Source organism: Callospermophilus lateralis, chromosome 18 (assembly GCF_048772815.1).
Source record: "Callospermophilus lateralis isolate mCalLat2 chromosome 18, mCalLat2.hap1, whole genome shotgun sequence".
In the NCBI taxonomy this organism is placed as follows: Eukaryota; Metazoa; Chordata; class Mammalia; order Rodentia; family Sciuridae; genus Callospermophilus; species Callospermophilus lateralis.
Window position 1 is genome coordinate 49,220,308 of NC_135322.1, and position 17,381 is coordinate 49,237,688.

General features: G+C 45.3%; 2 protein-coding genes across 5 annotated transcripts in view; one reads left to right on the plus strand and one right to left on the minus strand.

Moving 5' to 3' along the window:
• Phaf1 (phagophore assembly factor 1) overlaps nt 1-13,586 on the plus strand; it is a 27,238-nt gene extending 13,652 nt beyond the window's left edge. For both annotated transcript variants that reach the window (XM_076838051.2, XM_076838052.2), the window contains 12 exons: nt 805-884; nt 1,151-1,245; nt 1,744-1,841; nt 1,932-2,044; nt 7,081-7,214; nt 7,611-7,694; nt 9,191-9,273; nt 9,841-9,884; nt 10,408-10,451; nt 10,601-10,659; nt 11,276-11,348; nt 12,106-13,586. In XM_076838051.2, the coding sequence (XP_076694166.1) occupies nt 805-884; nt 1,151-1,245; nt 1,744-1,841; nt 1,932-2,044; nt 7,081-7,214; nt 7,611-7,694; nt 9,191-9,273; nt 9,841-9,884; nt 10,408-10,451; nt 10,601-10,659; nt 11,276-11,348; nt 12,106-12,192 (994 nt within the window). In that variant the 3' untranslated portion in view covers nt 12,193-13,586. The remainder of the gene's footprint in view (nt 1-804; nt 885-1,150; nt 1,246-1,743; nt 1,842-1,931; nt 2,045-7,080; nt 7,215-7,610; nt 7,695-9,190; nt 9,274-9,840; nt 9,885-10,407; nt 10,452-10,600; nt 10,660-11,275; nt 11,349-12,105) is intronic.
• On the minus strand, nt 13,146-16,135 carry B3gnt9 (UDP-GlcNAc:betaGal beta-1,3-N-acetylglucosaminyltransferase 9). Of its 3 annotated transcripts, none has more exons than XM_076838053.2 (2): nt 16,046-16,135; nt 13,146-15,687 (listed from the first exon to the last, which is right to left on the minus strand). In XM_076838053.2, the coding sequence occupies exon 2, from the start codon at nt 15,634-15,636 to the stop codon at nt 14,428-14,430; it is 1,209 nt and encodes a 402-aa protein (XP_076694168.2). In that variant the 5' UTR covers nt 15,637-15,687; nt 16,046-16,135; the 3' UTR covers nt 13,146-14,427. The 3 variants fall into 3 exon arrangements, with proteins under 3 accessions (XP_076694168.2, XP_076694169.2, XP_076694170.2); XM_076838054.2 differs by having other exon boundaries at nt 13,146-15,847; XM_076838055.2 differs by having other exon boundaries at nt 13,146-14,678; nt 14,874-16,135.
• Between the last annotated feature and the right edge of the window lie 1,246 nt (nt 16,136-17,381).

Below are 17,381 nucleotides of genomic sequence, written 5' to 3' on the forward strand. Positions count from 1 at the left end.
AGTCCACTGAGTCTTAAACTGTCCTCTCCAGCATAGCCTCTCTCTCCCCTTTTCAAAACAGAGGTAAAATCAACCAGATAATTCTGACTCCAAGGCCAGTCTTACAGAGACCACCATTTGAGAGCCTAATCTTTTTAGAATAAAAATAGGAATGACCTGTACCATCCATAGATCCTTGAGCCCCCAGTGTAGCAATGTGCTGTGCTTGCATATAGAATATTCTTTCCAATCAGCCTTCTTAACAGGCTTTCCTTTACAAGGGTATAACAAGGACTTGATTCCTAGGACAAGCTCAGGTACTTTTTGCTGATAGAGAAGTGGACAAGCAAATGTGTAATAATTCTGGCTCCTGCAGGTTGTAGTTATCATGAGTCTTCCTAGAACCTTTATATCTTAAGTTCTGGTTTCTTCTCTCTCTTCCTCTTCAGAGTCACTGATGTCTTAGGAAGGCCTGGAGAATCAACTCTGTATATCTACTTCTCAAGAACTGACTTCAAATGCTAGGGATGTAGTTTAGTAGTAGAGCCCCCCAGGGCTCAATCCCCAGTACCACAAAAATAATTAATTAATTTAATTTAAATCTTATTTTTATATAATTGTAGACTTATACATTTATATTTTAAGACTAACTCTTCCAGAGAAAAGAACTCAGTGGTAGAGTGCTTGCCTACCAAGTATATGGCCCCTGTATTTGATCAATCCCCAATACCACATTTAAAAAACATAATTTTCAGCCACCATTTCTCATAATCTGTGGACCCATCTTGGAAAGCTTAGTATTAAAAAAGAATTTTTGTTTTTCAGTGGAGTACATTTCAACTCTCAGGCCATAGCTCCTACCATTGAGCAGATTGACCAGTCTTTTGGCGCAACCCATCCGGGAGGTAAGCCAAGTCGTCTGATTCCTCTGGTCATTAATGGCAGCCCTTAGTGATAAACCTGTCAGTGTCACCATCCTACCCGACTTCAGGATTTAAGGTTGGTACTTGGGTATGAAAGAAAACTCCTGCCTCTTGCTTTCAACCTAATAGATCAATTCAGAAACAAGACAAGGAAAGTATTGCCAGTCATTGCTCTTCCAGGCTGGTTTAAGTTAGTGACTTCAAATGCCACTCAACTGTATCATTTTCTTTTCCCCCCACCCTTACAGTGTACAACTCTGCTGAACAGCTCTTCCACCTCAACTTCAGAGGCCTGTCTTTCTCTTTTCAGTTAGATTCATGGACTGAGGCTCCCAAATACGAGGTTAGTTCTTCCTGTTCCTTGGTATTCGTTGATTGGTGCCTGTGTTATATGGGTCAGTAATCTGTCTGTCATGATGAAGGGAGGATGGGATAGGCAGCTTTTCTTTGGTTTCCTTATTGAGTTTTTTAAGCGCCAAGGTGAGTAGAATGGATGGAATTCACAAGAAGCACAAGGCCCAGGTCAGCATTCCCAACCCTCTTCAGAGGGTGTTCAGACTCACTTTTCAGAGATGAATCCAGTCATGCCTTAACTTTTTCCTAATCACTGAAATTTTCTAAGCGACCAAGGGTTAGGAGATTTTATCCTGATTTTCAGTTACCTATTGCTTTAAAGATGAACTTGCATGGTTAGGGTGAGTTCATATTAACCCAGGGGCAGGATTGACCATGTGCTTTGACATAACCAGTTCTTAAAGACTCTGAGAGCCAAGGAGGATCGGAACCTGAGTCACATGACCTATGGTGTACCTTTAGTAAAACTCTTATCCTATGTTTGTAGCCCAATTTTGCCCATGGTCTAGCTTCTCTCCAGATACCCCACGGAGCAACTGTAAAACGAATGTATATCTACAGTGGAAATAGCCTACAGGATACCAAGTAAGTGTGAGGAGCATAAATTTCATGCTAAAGCCATGGGCTCCTGGTGAGGGAAGACCAAGCTTCTATTCATTCTGTACCTACCCATAGGGCTCCTGTGATGCCCCTGAGCTGTTTCCTGGGCAATGTGTATGCTGAGAGTGTAGATGTTCTTCGAGATGGAACTGGACCCTCAGGTTTACGACTTCGCCTACTTGCTGCAGGTCAGTTTCTGGCTTTGAGGTGTCTAGATTCCTTATTATACCTATGTAGAGACAATCTAAAATCCCAGATTCTTAGAGATACATCTTATTCCTTTTGGACTACAATAATAAAATACCATAAACTGGGTAGCTTATAAATGACAGAAGTTTATTTCTGACAGCTCTGAAGGTTGGGAACTCCAAGATCAAGGCATTGGCAGATTAGTATCTGGTGAGAGCCTACATCTGGTTTGCAGATATTTTACTGTATTTTCATATATTGGAAGGGACTCACTAGCTCTCTGGGGCCTTTTTTTTTTTTAATATTTATGTTTTAGTTTTAGGTGGACACAGTACTTTTATTTTACATTTATGTGGTGCTGAGGATTGAACTTAGTGCTTCATGCATGCTAGGCGAGCGCTCTACCACTGAGCCACAATGCCAGCCCTCTGGGTCCTTTTTTGTAAGGAGACTAATCCCAGTGTTAACACCTCCCAAAGGCTCCATCTCTCCTAATACCATCATTTTGGATTTCAACATATGGGATTTAGGGGCACACAAATGTTTGTCAAATGGTTGATAGATGAAAAATGATGTAATATTCATGTTTAAAGCTTTTGTTTGTCAAGAGACAAGACAGCAAATCTTGATAAATGACAATGATGATGCTTCTCCCAGCATGTACATAATCCTGCTATGTGCTTGTGTATCTTTGCAGGTATTTCCAGATGATTCTTAGAGGTAGAGCCTATGGGCTACAATGTTGTCTGCTTTCCCCTTTTCTACCTTTAATGGCAAATTTTTTATGTAGACAGGCAGGATGGACTTGGTGAATTGTGGTTCTGCTGATTATGAATAACAACAAAAAAAAAGGCAGGGGGGGGGGACTTCTACCTTCAGTAATTCAGTATTTAGTCTCTCCAGGTTCCAGTTTTATCTCTTACTCATACCTGACCAATGTCAGCTGCTTTGGGCCTTACATCATGCTTAATAGGACTGGGATCTCCCTTGTAGAGTTTATCCCCATAAAGACAGCCTAAGATGATCCAAGGGAGGGGCTGTGTCTTCACAGAGCATTTGTTCATATATCAGAGTCTAGCATCAATCCCTGGGGCATTGGTTCTTAACTGTTAAAAATCTGGTATATATGGGCTGGGGCTTTAGCTTAGTGGCAACACTTGCCTAGCATGTGTGAGGCACTGGGCTCAATCCTTAGCACCGCATAAAAAACTAAAGGCATGCTGTCCATCTACAACTATAAAATTTTTTTTTTTTAATCTGGTATGTAAACTGTGAGCTCACACCTCTGAGCAATCAGTCTACAACCTCCAGGTTGAGTTGTTTGTCATTTTGAAGAAAATTAATAAGTGATAGCAAGATCAGATGATTTCGTATCTATCTTCTCAGGAGGATTATTGCCTGAAACAGCAAGATAGTTAAGGATCTAGAACATTTTGTCATCGGTGACAGTAGGAGGAGCCTATTGAGTGTGGAAAGTCTCACTTTCTTTTAAGTGATCTTTTAAGTGAGACATTTTATGAGAAATCTAACCTAGGTTTTCAAAAAAGTTTTTGACTCGTTGTTTACATCTTGGCTCTCTATATATACTAATAAAGATTCATATAGAAGTCACAAAATGTTAGTCAGTATTAGTATTAACAATTAATTGAGTAAAATTTGAGATTTAGTTCCCGTTTTTGTTCTTAAGTATATTCCAAAACATGAAGCTTTAAAGTTATCTGAAGGGAGTATGACTTTGATGATGGTTTTTTTTGTTTGTCTTTGCTTTTTGTACCAGGAATTGAACCCCCAAGGGCACTTTATCACTGATCTACATTGCCAGCCCTTTTTTTATTCTGAGACAGGGTCTTGCTAAGTTACTTAGGGCCTTGCCAAGTTGCTGAGACTGTACTTGAACTTGGAGTACTCCTGCCTTAGCCTCTCAAGTCACCAGGATTTCCAGCGTGGGCTACCATGCCCAGCTTCAGTGATGTTTTTGTTTTGTTTTGGGTACCAAGGATTGAACCCAGGTATGCTTAACCACTGAGCTACATCCCCAGCCCTTTTTCATGTTTTATTTAGAGACAGGGCCTCCCCGAGTTACTTAGGGCCTTGATAAGTTGCTGAGGCTGGCCTTGAACTCACTATCCTCCTGCCTCAGCCTCCTGAGCTGCTGGGATTACAGGTGTGTGCCACCATGTCTGGTGCTTCGATGATGTTGAAACATAGTAAGTCAGGACAGCTATAATGTTTTGGAAAACATACTCCAAGGAATCAAGAACTTAAGTAGTTTCCTAAAAGTGAGGGTATTCTTATCTGGTTAGGCTTCATGCAGAGACAACCGAGAAAACTCAGCTGTGAAGGGCCCCTTCTCTGCAAACTCATATAGACATTCACAACTATCTGGTAGATGGAGGAATATATTAGACCACCAGAGACCTTTGGGCCCACATTGACAGGACTTTTTTGCACAGTGTTGGGGATTGAACCCCAGTGACACTCTGCTCCTGAGCTATGTCCCCAATCCTTTTTTATTTTTTGTTTTGAGACAGGGTCTCAGTAAATTGTCTAAACTTGGCAATCCACCTGCCTGAGCCTCCCAAGTAGCTGGAATTATGGGTGTATGCCTTGCTTTGACAGTACTTTTAGTATGTTCTATAGGTCACCCAGGCTTGTTAAGTTTACAGGATTTATGGCAAAGGTTAAAAAGGATCCTGCTTTTCCCAAGATCTAGTTAATTTTAACACTACTTTTATATGCCACTTGGTATGCATGTGCTGAGAATAGACTTGTGGGTTAATCAGAAAACTCAATATTTAATTATTTTATATGTCATTTTTTTAAAGTTATCCCACATATCAAATTTATTGTTACACAGGAAAGAAATTTGACTACTATAACACTTTGAGCAAAGTAAGGTGATATCATTTTATCATGGTACCAGGACTTGCAATTCTCTAATTCTTGGCTTCCATCTTACCATTATCTTCCATGTCTCCTTATCCCCAGAATAGGGAACTCTTACTGTTAGTGTGTCTCTTTTTTATTTTGCAATAGCCTAAATTGCTGAGGCTACCCTTGAACTTGCAATCCTTTTGCCTCAACCTCTTGAGTTGCTGGGATTATAGGTGTACAGCACCTAGTGTGTCTCTATCATTTGTGCCATAAGCACCTCTGCATCTGTGTGGTGTGTCATTTACAGGAACCATTTCTGCAAGGTATTAAAGAAAGTCAGGATTAAAAGATTGTTTCCAAAGTATAAACTTTTGGCAAATTAGAAGGCTTTTTTATTCCACTTTTCTGATCTGTCTCTTGAGTGATGGCTATTATCTGGGGTAGAGGACTCTGTCGGGTATTTGTCTAACATTAAGTATGAGGTGTGTGCTTCACTATAGGGTTGTTTGGTTTATGGTTTGGGTTTTTTTTGTTGTTGTTTGTTTTTTGTTTTTGTTTTTGTTTTTGTTTTTGGTACTGGGGATTGAACTTAGGGGCATTCGACCACTGGGCCACATCTCCAGTCCTGTTTTGTATTTTATTTAGAGACAGGATCTCAATGAATTGTTTAGCGCCTTGCTGTTCTGAGGCTGGCTTTGAACTCTCGATCTTCCTACCTCAGCCTCCCAAGCTGCTGGGGTTACAGGCATGCATCACCACTCCTGGTTCACTGTAGCTGTTTTGTAGAGTTATATTGTAGGTTGAGTCTCTGATTGGCTGACTGGGGTTACCATTAAGAAATACCTTTTGGGCTGAGGTTGTAGCTCAGTGGTAGAGCGCTTGCACGCATGAGGCCCTGGGTTCGATCCTCAGCACCGTATAAAATAAATAAATAAAAATAAAGATATTGTGCCCGTCTACAACTAAAAAAAATATTTAAAAAAAAAAGAAATACCTTTTGCTTAATATGGCTGTATGTATAAACGTGGCTGTAAAACCAATGTGATACTGCAATCTGTACACATGGAAAAAAAAGAATTCATACCCCACTTGAATCAAATGTATGATATATCAAGATCATTGTAATGCTTTGAGCAACTAATAAAAAAAAAGAAAGAAAAGAAATACCTTTTGCTGGGCACAGTAGTACACCCTTGTAATCCCAGCTACTTGGGAAACTGAGACAGGAATATTGCAAGTTCAAAGCCAGCCTCCACAATTTAGCAAGACCCTGTCTCAAAAATAACAAAATTATTAAAGGTCTGGTGATGTAGCTCAGTGTAAAGCACCCCTGGGTTCAATTCTCAGCACTGTAAATTAATTAGTTGCAGTTCTTTTTTTTTTTTTTTTTTTTTTTTTTTTGTGGTGCTGGGGATTGAATCCAGGGCTTTGTGCATGTAAGGCGTGCACTCTTAACAACTGAGCTATATCCCCGGCCCCCTAGGTTTTTTTAAAAAAAGAAAAAGAAATAGCTCTTGCTGTGCACAGTGATGCATGCCTATAACCCCAAATATTCAGACGACTGAATAAAGCAGGAAGCTAAAGCAAGTTTAAAACCAGATTGGGCAACTTAGCAAGACCCTATCTCAAAATAAATAAAAAGGGCTGGGGATATAACTCAGTTATACTGGGTTCAGTTCCAAGTATTAGAGGTGGGGCGGGGAGAAATAACTCGTAACACAATCCTTGTGTCTTGTCAATACCTGCTGCTGAGGACTTACCACAGCTGTATGATGATAGGTTGCATCTTCTCCACTATGTCACAAGCTCCAGTGATAAAGCTTATGGACAGGTTCTCCAGTATTTCCTCAGCATCTAATAGCATCTTAGCTAGTAAAGAAATACTTAGTACCTGATTGAAGTTTCTAGAACTTCCATGTGAATTTGGGGGTCTTGAATGAATCCCTGGCAATATTTTTGAGTAGATAGTGATTTCTCATAGAGTTTTACTTAAGCCTTGGTGACCTGGTATTTCTGTTTACATACAGTCTTGCTACTTGACTAGACCTGATAATGCAGCATGCAACTCGTAACATCTCTCTGGGACTCCTAAATCTTTGGGCTACAGTGTCTCTAGCCCTGTGCAGAACCTGACATCTATCTTCTCCTTTGTTCTCTGCAGGTTGTGGGCCTGGCCTATTAGCAGATGCCAAGATGCGGGTATTTGAACGCTCAGTATATTTTGGTGATTCCTGCCAAGATGTTCTTAGCATGCTTGGCTCTCCACACAAGGTCTTCTATAAGTCAGAAGACAAGGTAGGAAAGATGTGTTTATATAGTGAATAGTCTCTTTCTTTCTTTGTATCTCTCATTTTAGTCATTAGTAGTTTGAACAAATATAAATTGTGCTATTTTCCCACAGAAACTGTTTTACTTAAAGTTGATGGTGAAGTGAATTAACAGTTTTTTTCTGGCCCTTGTTGGTCAAATGACCCTTCCTGTGTCACTGTCCATAATGCCTATGTTTTCTTAAAGACCTAGGCCTAGTCGATAGTCAACCATCTCTGGCCCCTTTCTTTCTGGACTCACCAGCAGTTGAGATTTCCCATACTCTCATTTACCCAACAGCTTAATGTTAAACAGGGAACACTTTCCTTAACCAAGAACTATTTAAAGGGTTATATTTTAATTTATTATTTTTTTTTCCTATAGATGAAAATTCATTCTCCTTCCCCTCATAAGCAAGTTCCATCCAAGTGCAATGACTACTTTTTTAACTACTTCACTCTTGGGGTGGTAAGTTGTGATGCCTTAGGAAAGTATTTTGTTTCTTTTGGGATGGGCATTACACCTTTGCACATCTGAGTGTGCACATGCAGCTTTAACTGTGCCTAGGCATCCTAGCCCCAGCTAACTTTGCCTAGTGTTATTTCGCATAGGCTCTGGTACTCCAAAGTAGACCTTTCCTACCACCAAAATGCCAAAATATGCTGGTATGTCTTGACTTATTTTCTGAAGAAGTCTGAACAGATGGAGACTGTGATAGTCATTCATTTTAAACTGTTTTTGGAGCTACTTTTGTAGAGCATAGAATCCTTTTCTAGAGTCACAAACCAGGAGTGTGCTTTTTATTTTTAAAGGACCATCCCAGAGGCATTGTTACAACACAGTACTCTGGACCTAAGGAACTGGATGTAGCTGGATGCTGCCATCAGTGCTGATAGTCCAGCTGGTGGGTAGGGTGGGTAGGATGCATGTATGAGAAATGGTTGTATAAATAGTGTGCCTGCAGAAAATATCTCAGGGCAGAACTGACCTAACCATAGGTCTTCTAAATTAGCTTTGAGCCTTCCGTGATCTGAGACAGCAAAGGATAGCTTCCTAAGAGGGAGAAAGGAGGGGTCTGCTTATATGATAAAGACCAAACATAACCAAGGGTCAGTTGGGACAGTGGGGGTGGGAGCCATTATAGGTCATAAACTCCTGAGGGTAGAATAAAGGAGGGAATGGTGATGTTACAGCTTGACCCCTGAGTTCAAGAGCCAGTGAAAATAGCTAGCAGAGAAAATTCCAAGAAGGGACAGCTTTGGTAGGACTTTGTTGGCTACTGGTACAGAGTAGATTCAGAGGTGACCTTGGGGTCCCAGACCTGAGCAGCTGTCAGAAGCTTGGATGGGTAGCTTTGTGTTTCAATGGGTTGCATCAAATTCAGGTCCAACTCCTGGTGAAACGTGGACTTTAGTTCTAGAGATTGCCATAGAGAGCATAAAAGAAGCCTGGAAAGTCTGGCAGGTCATAGCATTCATTATAGCCAGGAGGGCTAAGGATATAGCTCAGTTGGTAGAATGCTTACCTCACATGCACAAGGCCTTGGGTTCGATCCCCAGCACCACCAAAAAAAAAATCACAACATTATATCCAGGTGCCTTTGAGACCCTCTACTGTTAATTGGTCCCTGAATCTTCTTGATAGTCTTTGAGTCAAAGTCTGCACTTAGATTTTTCATTAGGCGCTTTTGTAGAAAAGATCTCCCTTATGTGTTTTTCTCCTTAGGCAGTATAGTTGTAACCCCTGTGCCTGCCAAGCCTGCAGCTGTTTGCCCTCCTTCCTCCACTGAAAATCCCTGGTTAAGGTTGCTTGGCCTTAGCTGACCCCTTGACTATTGTTTGGAAGAGAGCCGAGTAAGCATCCCTTTGGTGGAATGGAAATCTCCAAGATGGACATGTCTTTGGAAATTGTTCCTACACTACCTCAATAATAGAAATAATAAAAAAAACCCTTTTCTATCCCAGGACATCCTCTTCGATGCAAATACCCACAAAGTGAAGAAATTTGTCCTACATACCAATTACCCTGGGCATTATAATTTTAACATGTAAGTACAATTACACATATCTGCCCCTTTTGTAAGTGAGCTTTGGGCTGGGGAGAAAACAAAACAAACAAAAAGAAAAAAAAAATAAAACAGGAAAAAGAATTTGTGACTTTGAGCATTCTCTAATTTATCTCTACCTGAGTTCTTTCATTTTTACTTGTACATGCTATGTAAGTGCTCTACCACTGACCTACATCTCCAACCCTCTGCCTGAATTCTTGCTGTTTTACAGGAGGTGGACATATACTGAGCTGTGTCCCTGCCACAATGTCCAATGTTTTACATTCTCTCCATATGTGCCCATTTTCTAAATAGAGAAAAGGATCAGAAGCCTCAATACCTTACCCAAGGTGTTAGGCTCTTTAGACCTTAAAGCCATGCCCTATTCTATTCGACTTCAGTACCTAATCTGGCCTCTCCCCATGAATGCTGTGTCAGGGATCCAGAGCCATGGCATTGGGGAGGTGTCTTTGATTCTGGTTTTTGGTGGGGTACAGTATTGGGATATAGGAGTGGTCAGGGCTTCCAAGATTGCCCAGCCTTTATCCTCATCTACCTTTTCTGTAGTTATCACCGCTGTGAATTCAAGATCCCACTAGCCATAAAGAAAGGTGAGTAGTGTCCCCTCAGGGTAAGGAAGAGGTTCGGGAGTCACTTTTCCATTCTGAGATGGGAGAAGAGCCAAATAGAGAGGGTGGTAGTAGTTAGATTAGTGAAGCCTTTGCATGCCTGCTTCTGCTGGTAATCTCAGCTCCTCTGGAATAGGTCCCTTATTCTGGGAGCTGCATTGTTCTTGATCTAGAATCTCCTGGAGGCCTTCAAGGATTTTTCCTCTGACTATGGGATTGCTGGCCTCTGAAGGGGAAATTTTCCTATCTACAGATGATTATCCAGTGCCCCGAACCCATCCTTAGTGCCTATCTCATGCTACTAGTTGGTAGCTCATACCTGGCTAGCCTTCCTTCTCCTCTCCATCCTCTTCCATCCTGGAGCTCCAAAATTCTCCATCCTGCCTATGCTTCCCATGTACTCTAACCCTGGGGCAAAAGGTAGCTAGATCTGAATTCTGCCTACTGCTGGGGACACAGGTGGCCTAGGCCAGTTACCAGCCTGCCTATTGTGTTCTCTTTTCAGAAAATGCAGATGGTCAAACAGAAACATGTACAACCTACAGCAAGGTGAGTTCCTATTTTCCTACCTGATGCAACTTTAGAAAGACTTGAGCATGAGCCTGCTGGCAGTTTAGGTCATGTTCTCCAGGCCAGTCATTAGTCACAGGTGTGTTTACGTCCCTACTAACCCTTGCTGCTCCCCATCCGTCTTGCAGTGGGACAATATCCAGGAGCTCCTGGGCCACCCTGTGGAGAAGCCCGTTGTCCTACACAGGTGAGTCAGCATTTGCTGTCTCTGATCATTCCATCTGCTCCTTGAAGCCCAAAAGGCTCAAGGAAAGTCTGCCAGTGGGTATTGCTTTAGAAATTATAGAAGTTTCTAATGTTGCCAAAACATACTTCCTGCTCCATCCTGCACATTAGGACTGAGCCAATTGGTCTTGATGTTTGCCCCCTATCATACTTCTAAGTATAGAGGCCCTCTCATCACCAATTATTCAAAATGAGAGGTGGTCTTGACCAATTGTCCCAGGCTCTTCTTTCCTATCAAAGCCACTACCTACTATAACCTAAAGACCCTTCCTTGCTGCTGTGCTGCCTACAGCTTCTACTCGGGCTCAAGGCTCCACTTGAAAGAACCCTTCTGACTTTTTACTACCCCTGTCCAGTTCCACAGTAACTTTTTGAGCCCTCTTTGATTATCTAGAATTCTGAATTGAGTCAGGCCATTCCTACCCCTAGAACCTAAAGGGCCTATATGGAGACAGAAGTATACTCAAAGCCACAAGAGATAATTAGCTGGTGGCCCACATCCCAAAAGGGAATGAATGCCTTGCTGACCTTGTTCAGACCTTTGTTTGCTCCTCTAATTCTGCTTTCTCTGGCCTCAGGTCCTCCTCCCCAAACAACACTAACCCATTTGGTTCCACATTCTGCTTTGGTCTTCAGCGGATGATCTTTGAGGTAAGTCCTGGAGTTTATAGAAATTGGTGGTCATAGCAAGGACAAGCAAGTGATTGAGAAAAATTGGGAAGGGCCCAAGTGCCAGGGTAGGTAGATTAATTTTTCCTCAGCAACCCTGTCCATGTACTTGGCCTACCCACACTTAATAGTAAGGGTTCAGAAATGATTTGGGGTAAGCTGGGGATGTAGTTCAGTGGTAGAATATTTGCCTAGCATGCACAAGGACCTGGGTTCCATCCCCAGGACCACAAAGTAGGGGAAAGGTTGAAGAAATTTGGAATTATGGAGGCTGAAGCAGTCTGTTTCCAACAAAATGAGAAGGATTACAGGGATCTCTCTGTGTACTGAAACCAGGTACTCAGGGAAAGGGGCAGTGGGACCAAACCCTGGGCATGTTAGGAACCTTTGTGAATGAATGTACTGTAGGCAAATGGCTCTGGAGGCCCCACTGGCTTGGGAGAAGAATAGACAGCCTTTTTTTCTTTTTCTTTTTCTTTTTCTTTTTTTTTTCTTGGAAGCTATACTTTTAGCAGGCCCTTAGCAGTTCCAGAAGAACTAGACAAGTAGGTGTGGTAAAGGTCAAGTACCCCAAGAGGAACAGCAGAGGATCTGCACCCTAGTGTAAACTGTGAGGAGTTGAGGGGTCAAGAAGCCTTGGCTTTGTGTATATGACCTCTAGTCAACCCCTCTGCTACACAGGATCTGCCTTGATTCCTTCTCCCCTGTCCCTTGATCCACTGTCCTCTTCTTAAACCAGGTCATGCAGAACAACCACATTGCCTCGGTGACCCTGTATGGGCCCCCCCGGCCTGGTGCCCACCTGAGAACAGGAGAGCTACCCTAGAGACATCACCGCCCCTGCCCCTCTACCCATGGAACTGTGCGTTGCATCCTGCTCAGTGGGTCTCTCTACTACCTGTGGGTATTCTTGGACACCTTGCCAGTGTTGAAGGGCTCTTGGAATGTTATGAGGTGGAACACAGGCTGGGTGCTTTGCCATGAGACAAAGGGCCCAGATATTCTTTGTCCATCCTGAGCCTGCTGCTGCCAGCAGGAAACACAGACTGCAAAGAGAAGCACAAACTTTGATCCTTGATATCTGGACTCAGAAGCTCTCTACTAAGATGTAAGGAGGCAGGACATGTCAGCCCCTGTCCCACACACATTGGGAAAACTTGGGGCTCTTTCTGTAGCTGAGGACATGGGTCCTGCTTTTGGCTCCACATTGCCATGTGACCCTTGTGGCAGAAAGGTAGTGTGTCCATAGTACTTGGTAGCAACATTTGCACTACATCCACTTTTGTTACTTGATGAGCTGGCTGTTGCCAAGGTGGCCTACCTGCCCTTCCTGGTTCCTTTCTGGCACCCATTGCCCACCAGTCCTAGAAAGCACACCCAACTGGTTGAAACACAGCTTTCTACCATCCAGGTATGTGCTCAGGCCTGGTTCCCACCACTCTTGGAGCCAGCTTTCAAGGTTGCCTGTGCCCCTGCTCTGCCCAGCCTGGCTGGCAGGGCTGCATGTTTCCATCCTGTTTGCCTCTTTTATTTAATGCCAAAGTTTTAGCCAAAGACATCTTCCTCTTTCATTGTGTTTTAGGATTCTGTTCTGCACTGTGGGCCAGCTCCCTGCCTCAAACCTAGGCATTATCCTCAAACCAGGCCATTCATGGCTCAAGGCTAGGGGGCTCCAGGGAGGTTGGGCTGCTTGGTCTCTTCATGGGTCTGGCTAATGGAAAGTAGCATATATATGCTTTAAAAATATTAATCTTTTTGGAAAGAATTAAGAGAAATGTATAATTTTAATCCCATTTTTAATATTTTGGTCTAGCAACTTGTGATACATAGATGACAATTTTGTGAGTTTTTCAAATGTGTGTACAGATTTTTGTAAATATGACACTTTTGTAATTAACTCATGTACAGCCTCATCCTGTATAGTTCATGATGAATGTGCAGGGGATCTGCTCCAGGTGCCTGTATGGTTCCTAGTCCTATAGTCAGGCTTCTGTGGCACTCCCATGACTTTGACTTTGTAACTGACTAATGTCTTCCCATTTGGACAGTGGTCTGGCCAGAGACCCTGCACATTTTACTGTCAGGGGTAGCCAGGACTGTTCCCATCCTCTTGGAATGAGGGAACCATCCTCATCCCCTGCCCACATCCCTTCTCCAATAAAGCACCTGTGCCCTCAGCAGCAGCTTGCCATGGGCTGTTGCTGAGATATTTGTACTGAAATAAGTGTGGAAGTATTTATTTTTTAGGAAGGGGTGGTTGAAGAATATGAGAAATTTTATAATAGAAAAGTCTGAGGAGACAGCCATGGCTCCTCTGAAGGGGACAGGACAGCTTTTAACAATGGCATAGTGTATGGGTATAGGAGATGGGGAAAGACTTTAGGAACATGACATAGTTGTCCTTGATATGGCTCTATCCATGGTGTACCAGGCAGACCTGGATCCTATTGGAGTTGGCCCAGGAAAGCAGACCTGAGAGGGGAAAGATCTAAAGATGTAGACAGGGCTGGGAATCCAATTGAAGAAGCAGGTGGCAAGCAACATGTCTACTTTAGATTGAGTTATGACAGAATGCCTGTCAGGTCCATGAAGGCTGTGGAACCTGGCCTTGAGGAGCTGCATGTGTCTGCATCATCCTAGGAGTTCAAAACCAAGCCTCCACCTGAATACACTAGGTGTGTTACTAGGATGACTAAATATGTCATCAAAATATCAAATATAATATCAAAACCAAGCCTCCACCTGAACACACTAGTATGTGCTACTAGGATGACTAAATATGTCCATTGCTCTGGGGCCTGCTGGGCAAGACTGGTCTTCCTCCATCTCAGCCATAGCTCTACTTGTGGTCACCAATACATTGTTTTTTAGACCTCTTCTGTGTAGTGTGAGCCAACAGGAAATGCCAAACTCAGTTTCCATACCCTGGGATTCTGAGGAGGCAGACACAGGTAATCTAGGAAAGAGTAACCCACACCTTAATAATCCACACAGGAATCTCCTTCAGGCTCTCTTCTGTTCCATCCTGGGGCTAAGAGAAGCTTGGCACTGTGATGGGTGGCTAAGAGTCCCACTGGAAGGGGCCTGCAGCAACGGGCTGCCTATGTGCACAGACTGGCCCATGTGACCCATGCAGCAGGCTCCACATAAGCCAGATGTCAGCGGCTGAGAGCCCATGTACTACAACCAATTCGCGGTAGAAGCAGGGGTCGAAGGTGCTCAGGTGTGGTGCTGCAGAAGGCTGGGAAATGCCAAAGGTACGGAAAGCTGGGTGAGGCTCAGGTGTGAGCCGTAGGCGCTGCAGACACATGCCTAGAAAGACATCATCGATGGGAAAGAGCTCAACCTGTGCACAGGCACTTGCCAGGCGGCGCAGCGTAGCTCCAGAAAGAACAAAACCACCACCACCTGCGTAGGCTGGGTAGGCAGGCAGGCCATACACAGCCTCTGGGATGTAGTACTTACTGGCCCTAGCACGGATTGGCCTCGCCTGCACTATTACGTCACCTGCAAGCAAGTCCTGCGCAGGATCCCTCGATGCTAGGAACTCCAGCAGGTTCCCCACGTGTACAAATACATCAGCATCACCTTTAAAAACAAAGCGCACGTTGGGGCAAAAGGCTGAGGCCCAGGCCAGAAAGTGGATCTCCTTAAGTGTTAAGTTGAAAAAAGTGTCATCGAAGGCCCAGAGCAAGATGTCCGAATATGCATGGCTCTCAGCATGCAGCAGTGCACGCCAGTGTGTCTGTGTGCCCACCCCCTCCGGGTCAGCCTTATTGGTGCTTGCACTCCTGGGCACCCCCAGCAGGAACACACGGCGTACAAGTGCCCCCTGCACGCGACCCTCGGCACCCCATGTCTGGCGCACGGCTTGTCGCCTCTCGAAGTCAGCTGCCACTGACTTGACAGCTATGAGCAGGTCAGGTCGGCCACCAGGTGCACCATCACCACGGCACTTGTGAGGCTGGTTAATGAGGAGTGAAAAGCGCCGCTGGTCCTTGGCGCTCAAGTAGCGGCGGAAATCAAAGGAGCCGGTGGGAGTGGGCGATGGCGGCGTGTCCCCTTCGTAGGCCGGTGGGGCTGCGCCAGAGTCCAGTACCTGGAATGCTCGGGAACCTGAGGTGGGTCTCTGTGCCTCCCGCCCTGGCGCTTGCGGCGAGCTAGTAGTGGGGGCCGCGCCGTCGCGCTGCGCATACAGTAAGAGGCCAAGGGCGGCGCTGAGAAGCAGCGTGAGTGACGCGTCCCGGCGTAGGCGCAGCCTCCTCCTCATGACCGCGTGGCCGACGCCCGCCCTCTCTTCGAAGGGTCGCCCGCAGAGCCTCTGGAAGCAAGGACGGGTGGCGGGTGGGGGTCAGAGGCTCCAAGCTCCGCCTCCCGGAGAGGAGGGTGCGAGAGACCACACCCTGGGGGGGGGGTCTTAAACTACCGGCCGTTCATTCCCCTCCGTTGCACCTCCTCCTCGCACCGCTGGGACTAGCAGCCTGAAGGGACAAGATGTTCCCCCCTTGTAGCGAACTCCCATCTCCTCGACTCCAGCCCGGGACGGTGCCCAAGAGGCGAAAGCCAGGCAGAAAAGCCCTTTCTCAGCCCTACCTTCTCCCACCCTCACGCTAAGACCGAATCCCTTCTACCTTTCTCCTCCCCGCCCCAAACTCTGTCTCTGGGATCCCGACACTCACTCTGGGAGCGGCGTGGCCCCCCGACGCTGGAGCCTCGGGCTCAGCGCAGGGTCCCAAGGGCGGCCATGGACGGGGCCTGGGCCAAATGCAGCGTTGGCAGGAAGGGGACCGAGGCCGTGCCACGTGACCCTCCAGCTGTGCGCGCCGGGACATCTGGAGCTCAGCTCCGCCCCGGCGCCACGCAGGGAACTCCGAGTGAGGATTAATCCCTGAGAGGATTCCTTAGGGGCGATTCTTGCTGGGAAGGCCTGTTCTTGGTGCTAGCTCAGACTCCCCAAGACCAATTTTCTGAAGCCCGGTAAGTATCGGTGTCTCTGGTTACCCCCACTCGAACGGAATGCCCCCGCCTGCCACCCAGTAAACTGCCGAGTGAGGACGGTTTGCACACACAAAACTGCTTCTCCAATTCTTACAACAGTTCTCATTACTTATGCCCAGATGGGGACGCTGCTTCTTAGGCCCAGGAGGATCATACAGGCAGAAAGTACTGTCCCAAATCGTTTGGAATTCAGTCCAGGAATCCTCTGTGCTTCCCCCATCCCACCTCTCCTTTGTCCCCATTGGGATACAAGACAGCAAGTCAACCCTGTCTGCATTAACTTCCCAGGCAAGCACTGCAGCCCTGTCTTCCAGGAGCTTATAGGCCTGAGTCCAGTCCCAGATTCAGTTTTGAGTCTCCTGCTCCCCTGCAGAGCCTCCTGCACATAGAAATGTCTTGTGTCTGTGCCACTGCTGACCAGATTGGGTTAGCAGGGATTGGTAAAGCTCCTGGAAGAGGTCACTCAGCAAAGGCTTTGACCTGAGATCAAGGTGAGCAGAGTGGCACCCTGGAGCCTGAGAGCCCAGTCCTTGCCTAACTCGGCTGCCAGCTTTCAACTATCTCTTCCTGGAACTCAGGGTCTCCAGACCTCAGCCTATGTGGTAGAGCTTGGAGTAGAAAACCCCCAGCAAAGGTGTGCATCACTGCTTCACTTCCCACTCCTTTCCATGGTACCTCCACCCAGAACCTCCATGTTATTAACTGAATACACCTCAGTCTCAACTGATCTGTCAGCCGACTTTCTTACCACAGTGAGTATTCCCTGACCCCCAAACCCCTGGTTTTCCTCTTTATTCTTGGGGTTACACTTTTCTAGTAAGTGTCCTTCAGTCCCACTATCTGTCCATTCATGAATCTTTACCTGTGACCCAACTCCTAAACCCAGAACTATATACCCAGCAGCCTTCACACTCCCTCACTGGATGTCCTACAGGAACACCATTTCCCATGAACAGAGCAAACAGGGCCTCCCCAAGCCTCCATCCCACTGGCAAAGGAAGAAACTTTGGGTCCTCT

What these genes read in the sequence shown, in the direction of transcription:
- B3gnt9 (XM_076838053.2), bottom strand. Translation starts at nt 15,636, where the DNA reads ATGAGGAGGAGGCTGCGCCTACGCCGGGACGCGTCACTCACGCTGCTT.